We start from the raw sequence: 14,184 nt of genomic DNA on the forward strand, positions 1-14,184 counted from the left end.
CTTCTGTCGAATGTGCGCTATTCCGTGAACCTCACGTGTCCGTGCTGACGCGGCGGCCTTCTCGTGGAGTGGAGACACGGAGCATCTAGAGAACGGTGTCAGGGTGCCGGGAATACGGTAGGTCTCTGTTTTCAATGCAAAATGTCCTTCACCCTGTGATTGTATATAGCGCAGTTCTCTACGCGCGCGCGCTCTCTCCAACTCCATCCCCGGTTCTCGTGGGCTTTGTCATTCATTGAATTTAATGTTTTACTGTTATATTTTTACGTATATCAGTTATCCATCATAATCATCATTTATGCTTTCGTGTCAGATCATATGTCGCGCGCTGACCTGTGTACGTTAAAAAACAAGGTTAGGTAACTGGTAAGCGCTCCAGGATAACACTGCAGTAACCCTAGTAGGAGATTTTGTGTGTGCCCAGTTTTTCATCTGGATTTACTCGTTATTATTGACCCTTCTCTTCCAGATTGTATTTTTGCTATTTGTGAACATAATGACTGCCCAGGTCTCTGAATCGGATCAGATTAAACAGGTATGTAGTCTACGTGCCTTGCAAACGAAGCTCTGCTCCATATCATACGTTGTCCCTTTGGCTGTCCCTTGAGCTCTTTGACGAAAGTAAATAATGAGGACATTATGACATCTCTGCACTCTTCATGTATTTACAACAAGCGCACATTGTCAATATTTTGACAGTTCAAGGAGTTCTTGGGGACCTACAACAAGCTCACAGAAAACTGCTTCATGGATTGCGTGAAGGACTTCACCACGAGAGAAGTGAAGCCGGAGGAGGTATGACGTTTTCACCATATTCTACCTGTTGCACGAGTATTTGTGCAGCGAGGAGCCCCATGGTTCTGGGAACAACATTGCCTCACATCTGTGTGTGTGTGTGTTGCTCCTTTCTTTCTATGTCTGCTCCACTTTCCTTTGACAACACAAACACAGCACTGCTATGACCGTGTACCTGTACCTTGGTAAGTCGCTGTCAGTGTGTGCAGTAGGAACATGTAAGGCATCTCACTAGTGGTCCACCCTGCCTCATTCTTCCCGGGAAAGATTCTGGATCTCCAGCGCTCTCATTCCAGGAGGGTTTTTCTTTCTGCTTCCTGCATCATCACCATCATTGTCGGCATCCAAAGTTGAGCTCTTTATATTTTGGATCTTGGATGGGCACATGTGGTGTAATGAGGGAGGTAAAGCACAATTTGCACAAAAGTAAAACACTGAAACACTATCCTGTGTAATAGAACTGCTTCTTCTCCATTGGTTTATGCTGCATCTTTGTGAACTTCCAGAGTTTCATTTCCAGAAAATGTTCAGTGCAGTCACTGGTCAGGCTCAAATTCTGATCACCTTGCCTCTGATAATTCCTCAGAATACACACACACACACACACACACACACACACACACACACACACACACACACACACACACTTACTTTCTGAACCGCTTGTCCCATATGGGGTCACGGGGAACCGGAGCCTACCCGGTAACACAGGGCGTAAGGCCAGAAGGGGAGGGGACACACCCAGGACAGGACGCCAGTCCGCCGCAAGGCACCCCAAGCGGGACTCGAACCCCAGACCCACCCGAGAGCAGGACCTGGTCCAACCCACTGCGCCAACCGCGCCCCCAATCCTCAGAATACAGCATTGTGCTTTTCAGACTATCCTTGTGAAATATATCAAATAATGCATGACTTAATTCAGCTTCAAGAAGCGCAGACCTTGTCCACGTTCAGTGCACTTCTTCGTCTGGATACGGTTGAGGGATGGCACTGATTTGCCTCATATGTGCACTTGGACATTTTCTGGGACCTGTAACCTTTGCTTTCTTTCCAGGGGACCTGCTCGGAGAGCTGCCTGCAGAAGTATCTGAAGATGACCCAACGCATCTCCATGCGTTTCCAGGAGTACCATATCCAGCAGAACGAGGCCCTGGCAGCCAAGGCGGGGTTGCTGGGGCAGCCCCGGTAGAGCCCTGAGGAGGATGCTCATGCAGCCCCGAGGTGTCAGGAACTGTGCGTCCAGCCAGGGAGTTCTGCAGGTCTCCACAACAGCAGAGACTTTACCTTTCCTTTTCAGAGGTGAGCCGGATCCCAGAGACCTCTACCTTCAGATAAGGGCTGCCCAATGCTCTGGACAGCAGCACCCCACTTCACGGCAGCTCATGCAGATAGGTGTGTGGACCAAACAAAATATCAAGACTATCGCTGGTAGAAGGATGCCTACATTGCGGAGTGCTTCCAGTGCAACAGCATATGTAATGAGTGTGTCAGCATTGTATACAGGGCTGGTTGATTGTAAATTGTTCACACTTGTCTCCAGCATTGTAAATCACCTTAAATAAAGGTGTCCCATTATTATTATTATTATTATTATTATTATTATTATTATTATTATTTTTTTTTTTTTTTTTTTTTTTAAAAAAACTAGCTGTTTAGGGAAGGCATGTACACACCATCAGTCATGCCTAGGCAACAGGGCTGAAAAAAGTGACATTCTTTGTACCATCACAGGTTCTTCTCGAGAGATTATTCAATTACACAGTAAGGGCTGCTATGAGCAAAATCATTTTGTTGAGTCTTATGTAACCTTTATACTTGCCATGGGCAAATTCCAGATCTCTGCACCATCCAGTGTTACGTGGAGAAACTGAAAGGGTGTTAGACTTCCAAAGACTCTTTGAAGTATCTACATGAAAGACATTCATGAGAAATAATTTGATACACTGGTCATGTGCTGAAGGGTGTAAATGTTCTCCAGAAACAAGGAAATGGGGACAGACCCCACATGCAAATAAATTCCCTTTCACTGATTCTACACTCGTCTTGGACATCTTCATATTAGTAGTTATGTAGCTATCAAATAATCATAAGTGAACAATACTTTTTACTGGATACTCCCCCCCCCTTGCTTGTAATTGTTCATGGTGCTGTCTGGACATCTCGTTAATGCTAAAGAGCAAGCACTACTTTACCAACAGTGTAAACTAAAAAAATACCAGAGCGGGGAGGAAGTGCATCATCGAAATGACACCTTTACATTAAATGCTACTTATTTAATTGAAGCTTGAAGCATAGCACCCACTAAATGTGAACAGAAATGAGAACATGATCTAAAATGTCTCGCACAATGTAGTTCCAAGGTGAAAAGCTGTACACCACAAAGACATCCATGGAAAATGAATAATATTTGAAAACTTTATTAGAAAGGAGGGGAGCTCTGCTTATTTTACATAGATACAATGGCTTTGCTTAGGAAATCTATTACCTTTTCTCCTTCATCCAAGAATCTGTAAAATTTAAAGGATGTAAATCTCAACAATGTTGATGAAAAAGTTTATAAAGCATGAAAATGTACAGTTTTGAGCAGTTATACCTCACGCTATAGGGTTTGGTTCAAGCACTTTCTGGAAACCAATAATCCATCATATACAGTCTACAATGTGCCCTAAAGTCTACTGACTCAACATTTAGAAAAAAATATACAAAGATGGATTTTTTTTAAAAAAATCATAAGTTTGTTTTTTTTTTTTTTTTTTACAGTTTGTAAAATGTATTTTCAAATACATGGTTTTGAAAGATTTACATACAATAGAAATGGATGAATAAAGAAACCCCTGGGTTTAACAGTTCCTGTGGCAATACTTTAATTATTCAAATGGTCAGATGCAAAAAACAAAAAAACCACAAATTAAAACAAACAGTACCAGGCAATCTGAGTACAAGAACAAGAAAAAAAAAAAAAATCTATCAAGTTGTGGCGATCCTTAAAAAATATATTTATATATTGGGCCCATAGGTCAGGGAGAGTCAATGTACAACACAGTTGTCAAAATTTATTTGTAGATAAGCTTATGATATTCTTCCAATCACATTTTCCCCACTGTCTTAACCGAATGCGAAAGGTACCAATCTGCTTTAGTTGTAAAAAATACATAAAAATGTTATGTTCAGTGTCTGAATAAATATATTTCACAAGTTGCAAGACAATACCTTTATTTTACACAAAATTTCAGCTCTAGAAATCTTTCATTAAATAACTTCATGGCTGAGATATATACTTTTTTGAAATTTCCCATAATAAAATAAAAACTCTGCAATTACATATAAAAAGACAAAATACACTTGCAGAGGAAATTAGTCCACTGAAAACATTTTACCCTTGTTCCACTGTAAACATTTTGTTTTCTTTTTAAAGACAATGGAAAAAAGAAAAAAAACAGTTTTGCATAATTCACCTGTGCTCAGACACTACCGGAGAGGAAGACAACAACTGTGGTTTTCAGTGAACTATATTGCCTGTTGCAACTGAATTTGTTCCACTTTTTCAAAATAGGGCACTCTGCTGTAACACGCGTACTTTGGCAGTTCTGATTGAGCAAATGAGCAGAATTGACCTTTTACAAGCCAAGTCCAGCCGGATAACAGTGACCATTGCCAAAAAGGACCCATTTCACACACATTGCCTGGCATTTGCCTTCTTATAATGAATGGAAAAGGAACGATACTGCATCCAAACCAGTCCTGCGACTGGAACCCAAAGGACAAGTTTGTTTTCTTTTGTCAAAGGAGGAACAAAGTGCCTTGAACTGCAAAAATGACGTACGACAGGAAGGGCTTGAGAACCAATCTCCAATTTATTCTTACATTCATGTCACAGAATCCCTTTCCTGACGCAACTGGCAACTGGGATGTGGAAGGAGGATGAGGCAAGACCAGTTCAGAAAGTGCAGGAAGTGAGCGTGGCCTCACACTGGACTGGAGAAGTGGGCGAGGCGAGGGGGGGGGTGCTTGAGTGTTTCTGGCCACTTGCTCTGACTCAGTCTCAGTCTCTGTCTCAGTTCATGTCTCCGGGGAGGCAGCTGGATGCTGGAAAGGCAGAGAGAAACGGGTGCTGGGCAGCTGGGGAGAGCGTGATATCACCTGCACTCCACGGCCACTGTGTTCTGAGCAGGTGAGGCAGAGGATGGGCTCATGCCTGTGTCTGAGGAGCCTGAGGACGTGGAGGCTGCGGTGTGGGACACTGTCAGGAGGAAGAAGGAAAGCTGCACATTAGGCGCACATGGTGGCTTTGTCCTTTATCGCCAGTTTGGGATCTGTACGCCAAACGTCATATTTTGCACAGGCCTCATCATTTTCACATTCCTGCTCCAGGTTAATGTTCACATTACATGCACAACAGCAGGAACATGAGCAATGTCTTTACATGTATTTTTCACCACTAAATGTGCATGGAGAAAAGACCAAGAGCACTGCTGTCACACAGGATAACTAGAGGTTTAAATAAATAAATACATAAATATTTAGAGGTGTTCTTTGAATATTTGGAGCCCAAGAGACTCTCCCTCTTCTTTCGGACGAGTTTTGTTTCATAGCCCTACTTCAATTTACCACACATTTACTCACATTCACACTCTTCACACACACATTAGGATCTAATTTGGATTTCAAGCACCACCCAACAGCTGAGCAACACAAGATATTCACATTTATTCACTTAGCAGACACTTTTCCTCAAAAAGCAACTTACTTATTTAGCTCACACCTTATCCCAGGTGATTTGCAATTGTTTATTCGGAAGCTAACGACCGCATGGAAGGACCTGGATCAAGGGAACTACAGCAAGAGTGGGATTCAAACCAGGAACCTTCAGACTGCAAGGCTGCAGCCCTAAAGTGTACACTACATCCTGCCAAGCGCATAGTGACAGTGAGTGATTATTCTCCACAAAACAAAGGTCATATTAAAAATTTGACAGTGTCAGCTCAGTACCTCTCAAACTACATATCACTTTGATTTTTTCAAAGACAATACCTGCGAGAGCACTGAAAAATACAAAGATACACAAACATACACACCTAAGTCAAAGACAGACAGACAAGATAACCTCCACGTGAATCGCAGCCCTTACCTTCTCTTTCCTTCTTCTTTAACCTCTTCCGCCTGCGATCAATGGAAGCCACTTCAGACTTAAGTGACATGTAGTACTTCCTGATTTCCTGCAGTTTGTCCTGCAGGAAGGTGATGCGCTCTGTACTCGTCATATTCTCCAATTCAGCTGCACAAGAGAGTGGATAGATTCTTTTTAACATAGCACCAACCATTTCACACGGTCCCTGACTTGTAACCCCATGCTTCTGAGCAATCTAAATATGCTATTTAAACTAACAGTGCATTGCTTCACAGAATATTTTACTGGAGAAATACTAATGTGCATGATAATGGAAAACATTTTACATTATTTATATAGTAGCAACACAAAAATATAATTCACCAGATCATGCAGTACAACTTAAGATAGAAATCTTGAGAGAATTATTTCTTCTTAGCATATGTAACATCTTTACATGTGAATAAATTTGCTTAAATATTTCTAAATACGGTTTGTTTTTTTTTTTAGTAACAGCAGTAAAGGACGTTAAGTTACGATTAAAAAAACTAATTAATCTGAAGTATCTACTGAGGAATTGTAGAACATCTGCAATAAATGTGCTAATTTATTATCACAATTTTGTAACTGCTTTCACATTAATAATGGTTTATTTCCCTTTCTGTTACTGCAGATTACAGATATATTTATATACAATGTGAAGTCTGAGCTCTTACTCAGCTGGAAGGTCCATTTGTACGTGCGCGGGGAGAGAAAGGCGTGCTTGTCCCTGTGCTTGTCCTTGTCCCCATCCTTGCTGTGGGAAGAGCCCAGTGCTGGGGATCGTGGAAGTTTTTGCATCTTAGACATGCTGGAGTGCTTCACTGGAGTAAGCTTGCTTGGGGTGTCTGTGGCGAGCAGATCCTCGCTGTCACTGCTGTGCCCTGGGATGAAAGGCGGACACTGGTCAACATCACTCTGCATCCATTTCTGAATGCCAGAAAACAAAGGTTGAATTACCTGGTACCTCAACGGACAGCCTCTACATTACAACCCTGTGTTCCTCATCATCTACTAGAGGCAGCAATCGCCACACTTGTACCCATTCACTGTGATTAACATTATCCAAGTTAAAAAAGTACAATATGATACAGTCCTCATTTGGTTCTGCTGACTGACTGCCGCAGTTTCCCCCGTTCCCCACACAGAGCTACCAGAGCTTCCACAGTGCTCACCTGCCCCAGGCTTCTCGCCTTTCAACGCTGTGCTAGAGTGCTTCTGATTGCGCTTTTGCTTCTTTGCAGATGAGCTGTTACTGCAGTCCATCGACCGTTTCTGACCTGATGGCATCCCAGACAAACAGGGAAGAAGCAATTCAGGAGCGTTTTCCAGACTCAACAGGTGTAAAGACCTTGTCTTTTCCACCATTCACCTTTATGTTGTGCATACCTTTTCCCAAGATCACTGACAATGTTAAATAACCAAAGAGCTATTCTTACTGGACAAATCCAGGGTAAAGACCTCCAGCAAGGCTGTGAAGTAGGGATCCTTAGATTACAGCCTGCTGCCTCAACACACAGCTCTACACTTTCTAACTGTATTTGACTTTACATTGTTGCATTCCACAGCAACCTGGTTATTTCTGTACTTAACGGTTTCAAATTGTATTTCCAATTGCACTTAAATATTGAGAGCACTTCAAGTGCACAAAAGGGCTGCAGTGATTCACAGTTCAATTCCAACTCCAATTGTGCAAAGTTAATGGCTCACTGTGTCTGCTGTGTACCAGCTGCTCCCTGGCGGTGACCTACCTCTGTCCTTGCCATCCCTGTCCTGGAGCACGACACTGGAGCTGCTGGAGCTGGTGCTTGCATCGAAGCCGTTGGCCGACTCGCTCTCGCACAGGCCCTCGCCCGCTACACTGTCCACCTCAATGGTGACGTCGCTCTCACTTTTAGTGCTCTGCGATTCACTGGGGCTAGGGGTTGTGCTGGGCGACAAAGCCTGCTGGGCCACCACTGAGGGGGGGTTGCTGTGGGGGTGCAGAGCCGGGGGTGGTGCAAACTGGCAGGCCCTCTCCTCGCTCCTCATCATTATCAGCAGTTCCTCACTGGGGGGTTTTTCTTTCTCATCAAGGTCATCCAGATCCACCTCATGGCAGAGAAGCGCCTCCAGCCCGATCTGGGGCATCAGCTCTTCATCTGCACTCAGCGCAGGCTCCTCACCCATAGGGTCTGCTCCTAATACAGCTTTGGCTTTGCTCACCTCACTGGTGAGGGCAGGCATCTCAGGTTTGATATCCACCTCTTTGACAGGTAAACGGTCATCACCTTTCGGCAACAACTGCAACCTCCTCTCAGGCGAGACACTCTCAGGTTCTTCTCGCATCTCAATACGCACCTTCCTCTCAGGAGTTCGCTCCTCAGGTGACTTGCTTTTGGGGAGTTTTGTGTCCTCCGAGCAGATCTCCTCGGTGGCTGAGTCTGTGTCAGAGTCATTGCGCTCCTGCTGAGAGTGGGACAAGAGGATCTCTAGGGGCTCACGGTGCTCCTCCTCCAGCTTTCTTAAAGAGAGCAGGTCAGTGGATACCTCTTCCATGTGGTGTGCGGCAACTGCCCGTTTTGTAGGAGAGGTCTCCAAATCTTGCTCCTTATACCTGCCTCTCCTACCCTTCGGCTTGGGAGACTTCTCTTCCTCTCGTGACTCCGAAGGTTTCTGCGAGTCAGGGGCCATGACACCCTCCTCTGCCTGCTGCTCTGAATCCATTACATTCAGGACATCCCCTGGAAGTATGGGCGGCTCAACCTGGTGTCCCTCAGGCCTAGCAAGAGTCTCTGATTCAGGTGGCAGTTTGCCAGTCAAAGACTTCTGTGCTTGCTGATCCTCTTCTTCCTCCTTCAGTGCTAATGCAGGATCAAGGTTCTCTACCCGCATGAGTTTCTTCTCCGGGGAGCCCTCAGAGTCACTGTCTGACGATGAGTTCCCAGACTCTTCTGTGAAACAAATGCATTTCATATCAGTGCAGGGTTCAATCAAAAGGTGCTATAGGTGGTCCTCAACACTGAAAACTTTCAAGTAAACTTTTCACCTAAACAAGATAAGAATTATTTATATTTGCACGCTAATTCAAACTGTATGCCGAAGTTCCACCTGATGCACAAGAGTGCTGCCTTAAATTTTTCAAGAATGAAGAAGGTACAAACAAAAGGTGAGCAAGCTGTAGATAATGCTTTGCCTTCTGCATCTACCAATTTTGAGCTGTTGGTAAAGTGTCGTGTCTCTGTCATCCTGCACGTCCATGGAACCTGTCATCCTGTACCTCCAGCTTTTAGTCAATGCACAATTGTCATCTGCGCTTGAAGGTAAATAACATATAGCTTACGCTGTTCCTAATTTAATGTTCTTATGATTTTATTCCATATTATTACACTTGCACTGGGTATTATTGAATTTTGTCTTATGCGTAGGGTAAACCAACCCTTTGCTCTACCTATGAGAAGGGTTATTTTCTGGACTTTATACCATGTATCAAATACTCATGCGAGTGGAGTGACAACCCCACTGTTACCTCCCTTCCCATGGAGATCTTTGGGTTGCTGACATTTACATTTATTAATTTAGCAGATACTTTTCTCCAAAGTGACTTTCAAGTCAGAGTAAACAAGAGAGCTTTCAGCAAAGGGGCAGAGGGCATACATGAGATTCTCGGAGTACAGTCACTTAGTCTAATTCCATGTTTTCTTCCAATGCGCGTTACCCTAGCAGCTGCATACAGAACTAATGATGACCTCTTCACCATTCCATTAACGGGTTTGAGCTCAAACCAAGCACACGAGATGCACCGGCCAAGACGGAACATTCACAAGTACTTAACCACAGTTTTTTTTTTTTCCCAGTGTATAACTAAAACTTTACAGCACATGTGATTCATAGTTGTGAGGAGTATTGCATGATTTATCCTGCTGAACTAAATGAAAATGTTCAGTTTTCCAAAGTTCAATGTGATACTGATTATAAAATTATTATTAAAATGTTAACACATAAACAAAATTTGCTTGTCTCCACCTGATTGGTCAGATGGAAAGCAACTACAGTGAACATCTGTCACTGAGGAAACCACTGCTTAGTAAAGTTACGTGCGCTGCCCATACTTCAGGAACAGACCCATTTTGTGATATGTTCAAAAATACATGCCGAAGTTGAAAATCAATTTGAAAACACACACGCCTGACTAAAATCAACTTGACCAACCATTAGATCCTCTGTCGGAGTCATACATGCCAGATGATCGTCTTGTCCGTCGACGTGGAGTTCCTATGGAAGATCAGTGTTTCAAATACAAGGCACTGGTTAGCACAGAGCTTTAGACAAATGTGACATCACACACTAGCAAAGATGCAAGTAGAACCATTCAAAAACAGGTTCTAGACAACTGACACTAGTAATCACATTCTTACTGGAGCTATCACAAAATGTGAGCTAAATTTAACCTGACACATTTATTAGTCGTTATATTCATGATCAATTCATTACGCAGCTGATGATTTTACCTAAGTCAGCTTTGAGGGTTTGACCCATTTATACAGCAGGGTATTCTCAGTGGAGCACTCAGGAACTGTACCTCGATCAAAGGCATCACCAACAGTGGGGATAAGATTACAAGACCATATCCCCAACTGAGGCACTACCTGCTGCCGCAAAGGTTTACTACAAATAAAGCAAAATTTATAGGCTGTAAAATTTCTAAAGAATTTAGACATGAAAAACTCTCCAACAATGGAAAAATGTTTAGGTTTGGACATTGTTCCAGCAAATTACCAATTAATATGAGAAAACTCCAAGGAGTAAAAGCTGTAAATACAAGAACTTTACAGCTTCTGTTTTTCTCTTACACGATCAGACAACAGCTGTCAAAAAAGCACACCGAAAGTTGATCGGTTATACAAACCATTATTAAGCTGCTATCAAAGGACCCAGGTTCAAATCCTTGTTTCTGTTGCAGTACTTTTGAACAAGGCATTTACCTTGAACTGGTACAGTAAAAAATACCTAGCTGTATAAATGGGTATAAGTCACTTAATGTATAAAACAAACACTGTGAGGAGCTTTAGTGAATGCATCATCTACATGATTAATCTGTAAATTCAATAGCCACTTTCATATGGCACCAAGCAGCAAGATCTGAATGGCATTAACTCTGTGAAGATGTGAATAAGAAATAACAATATTTCATCAGTGACCTAACAGCCTGCATCATCATGTTACAACAGCTGAAGTTCCAAATTTTCAAATATAATGCACATTGTATATTATTTATTTTTATACTTAGACAATATTAATTATATTAGTATTTTTACATTAAAATATTGAGGAACAAACACAACCAGCATTTCCACACATAGCTATAACTTATGAGTACAAAACATCCAAAGAGTAGGCATGTGGGACAAGATGAAATTCAACTCACTTCCACAGTGCTTACAGCTTGTGCCTGGTGCTTGTGAGTGTTAGTGATTAATAGCAAGGTAGCGAACGCTGCAAGTTAACATGATAAATTAGACAATACTCCCATCCTGGGTGTGTCCCCTCCCCCTCCAGCCTTGCGCCCTGTGTTGCCGGGTTGGGTTCCAGTTTGCCGTGATCCCACTTGGGACAAGCGGTTTCAGACTCTGTGTGTGTGTGTGTGTGTGTGTGTGTGTGTGTGTGCGCGCGTGTGTGTGTGTGTGTACGCACGCGATTAGACAATACTTAGCCCCTTTACTGAGGTCGTATACAATCAGCCTCCGACTTACATAATGGTTCTGTCCCAGAAACCCTTATGCAAGCCAAAATTTGCGCAAGTCAGAACTGACCCTGGCCCCACCCATTAATCTCACCTCACGGGTTATGTGCATGTTTTTGCAATACAAGCACAAGTGTTTAAACACTATTTCTTTCATGAAACAAACACAGAAAATTACATTTAATAATTGGCATTCATTAATGCACTCTATATTGTAAACATAAATATATCTTTTTAAAAATTTGACTGTACAGTAATATATTTTAATATAATATGAATATGTAATCACGAGTGAGGGAAAAATGGAGCGGCAGGTTGACAGACGGATCGGTGCGGCGTCCGCAGTAATGCGGTCATTGTACCGGTCTGTTGTGGTGAAGAAGAAGCTGAGTCGTAAGGCGAAGCTCTCAATTTACCGGTCGATCTACGTTCCTACCCTCACCTATGGTCATGAACTCTGGATCATGACTGAAAGAATGAGATCGCGGATACAAGCGGCAGAAATGAGTTTCCTCCGCAGAGTGGCCGGGCACACCCTTCGGGATAGGGTGAGGAGCTCAGTCACCCGGGAGGAGCTCGGAGTAGAGCCGCTGCTCCTCCGCATCGAGAGGAGCCAGTTGAGGTGGCTCGGGCATCTGTTCCGGATGCCTCCTGGATGCCTCCCTGGTGAGGTGTTCCGGGCATGTCCCACTGGGAGGAAGCCTCGGAGCAGACCCAGGACACGTTGGAGAGATTATGTCTCTCGGCCGGCCTGGGAACGCCTTGGGGTTTCCCCAGAGGAACTGGAGGAGGTGTGCGGGGAGAGGGAAGTCTGGAAGACTCTGCTCGGACTGCTGCCCCCGCGACCCGGCCCCGAATAAGCGGAGGAAGATGGATGGATGGATGGATGGATGAATATGTAAATAAAATACTAAACCATAAACAAACAGACTACATTTATTAATTTAGGAGGCTTTTTCTGAGGCAAATTACAACTCAAAGAAAACAAAAGTGCATTTCACGGACAGGCGGAGAGATATGGATACAAAGATGTGATTCTCAAAGTAAAGTTTGTCTGGTGCCACCTATTACACCATCTTATATTACACACATACCTGCCTATAGAATTGGTATACATATAGAGTTGTATCTATAAATAAATGCCAATAACAATGATCATGCTTTACTAATCCCTGAAATTCACTCAAGATGAGGCTGCACCAAATGCATGTGAATGAGAATATGCTACTGACCGAGCGGGTATCAAAGTCGCATTCTCCTGAACTACCCAGGTGTAGTTCAAGCCTTTGTGCTACCATGTCCACCCAAACACTGTATAAACAAATATGAATGTAAATATTTATGTGATAATTTCTAGTCTCACCAACAGCACCACATCGTGGCTGCAGGGTTATCACAAACAGTAAGTAGCTTGGACTTTCTGTCGTTGACCCTTCGGTATTTTTTTCATGTTAAGTCCAAGTTCACATAAGCCACATAATACGTAACTCATAAAGTTCCTGTATTTTATTATTGGCCATTTTAAAAGTGTTAATTTCAGTGTAGCCTAAAGTTATTAAAATGTTAAGTCAATGTATTTTTATTATATATCTGAAACTTTCACAGAACATAACCAATGGAAAAAAATCTAGATGTCTTGCTTATTATTACTATTACTTATTGATTGTATATATATAAATGAAGTGGCAAGTCAAACGTTGACATGTTTACGTACAAACCAACCCCACCTGCACATGCAAGCTGAGGACCCAGCGTAGTACTATTTACAAAGAAAAAAGAAATTCAATCACAGCATCCAACTTACCACTCCATTATTGTAAGGTAAACAACACGGTGTGTGTGCCCTTACCTTCTCCATTGGGAACAGCTAAAGCCTCCTGGCGGGATCCCTTGCTGCTGGAACGGCCATCATTGCTGGGTGTCTTGGAGACGCTGCGAGGGACGTTGGGAGGAGTAGACCTGAGTGGTGGGCGTCCCCGTTTGGCCACTGGCTTTGACTGCTTCTCCTTTTCCTCCTCCTTCTCGCTCCGCTCCTCCTTCTCAGCCTCTTCTTTATTCTATTCAAGAACATCAGCTGGCATCAGACACCTGTCCTTAGTGACATTGGAGTTTGCTCACCAACTGAATACATTTCATGTAGATCCTTACTCTCACTTTCTTTTTCTGTTTCCTTTTGGTTCCTCCTTTGTCAACAGGCCAGATTATTCTGTCTGCTTTGACCCACTCATCATACCTGAAAAAGCAAAAAACAAAACAGACCACTGAAACACTGATGGAATGGGAAAAAGAACACACAACAGAAAAACAATTATGACGCCTGCCACTATATCAACGTCATATGTCTATAACACAGGCACAAAGAAGAAAGTACAGATACACTATGAAATAACCGGACTGGTTTCATGTGAAGTTTTTTTTTCTTTTTAAATCAATAGAAAAATCTCCACTTTAGGTGCTAAAGATTAGCAAATAACTTTTCATCCCAAAAAGAACAACTGCTAGTGAGACAACACTAAACTGG

General features: G+C 42.9%; 2 protein-coding genes across 4 annotated transcripts in view; one reads left to right on the forward strand and one right to left on the reverse strand.

The window, feature by feature from the left end:
- The first annotated feature begins 25 nt into the window (after positions 1-25).
- timm9 (translocase of inner mitochondrial membrane 9 homolog) lies at positions 26-2,378 on the forward strand. Its single transcript, XM_018764162.2, has 4 exons — positions 26-117; positions 470-535; positions 700-795; positions 1,850-2,378. Exons 2-4 carry the CDS (start codon positions 497-499, stop codon positions 1,982-1,984), a joined length of 270 nt encoding a protein of 89 aa, XP_018619678.1. The 5' UTR covers positions 26-117; positions 470-496; the 3' UTR covers positions 1,985-2,378.
- A 1,360-nt stretch (positions 2,379-3,738) lies between these two features.
- The window catches only part of arid4a (AT-rich interactive domain 4A), a 40,124-nt gene continuing 29,678 nt past the window's right edge, over positions 3,739-14,184 (reverse strand). For 2 of the 3 annotated variants that reach the window (XM_018764159.2, XM_018764160.2), the window contains exons 18-25: positions 13,812-13,896; positions 13,513-13,720; positions 10,133-10,195; positions 7,693-8,874; positions 7,117-7,221; positions 6,619-6,825; positions 5,924-6,070; positions 3,739-5,035 (exon numbers count right to left, since the gene is read on the reverse strand). In XM_018764159.2, coding sequence (XP_018619675.1) covers positions 4,932-5,035; positions 5,924-6,070; positions 6,619-6,825; positions 7,117-7,221; positions 7,693-8,874; positions 10,133-10,195; positions 13,513-13,720; positions 13,812-13,896 — 2,101 coding nt within the window. In that variant the 3' untranslated portion in view covers positions 3,739-4,931. The remainder of the gene's footprint in view (positions 5,036-5,923; positions 6,071-6,618; positions 6,826-7,116; positions 7,222-7,692; positions 8,875-10,132; positions 10,196-13,512; positions 13,721-13,811; positions 13,897-14,184) is intronic. The other variant, XM_018764161.2, reaches the window with a different exon arrangement.

Source organism: Scleropages formosus, chromosome 15 (assembly GCF_900964775.1).
Source record: "Scleropages formosus chromosome 15, fSclFor1.1, whole genome shotgun sequence".
In the NCBI taxonomy this organism is placed as follows: Eukaryota; Metazoa; Chordata; class Actinopteri; order Osteoglossiformes; family Osteoglossidae; genus Scleropages; species Scleropages formosus.

Coding starts and splice junctions, on each gene's coding strand:
- timm9 (XM_018764162.2), top strand. CDS start 497: ATGACTGCCCAGGTCTCTGAATCGGATCAGATTAAACAG. Junction 536..699: donor AATCGGATCAGATTAAACAG/GTATGTAGTCTA, acceptor ATATTTTGACAG/TTCAAGGAGTTCTTGGGGAC. Junction 796..1,849: donor GAGAAGTGAAGCCGGAGGAG/GTATGACGTTTT, acceptor CTTTCTTTCCAG/GGGACCTGCTCGGAGAGCTG.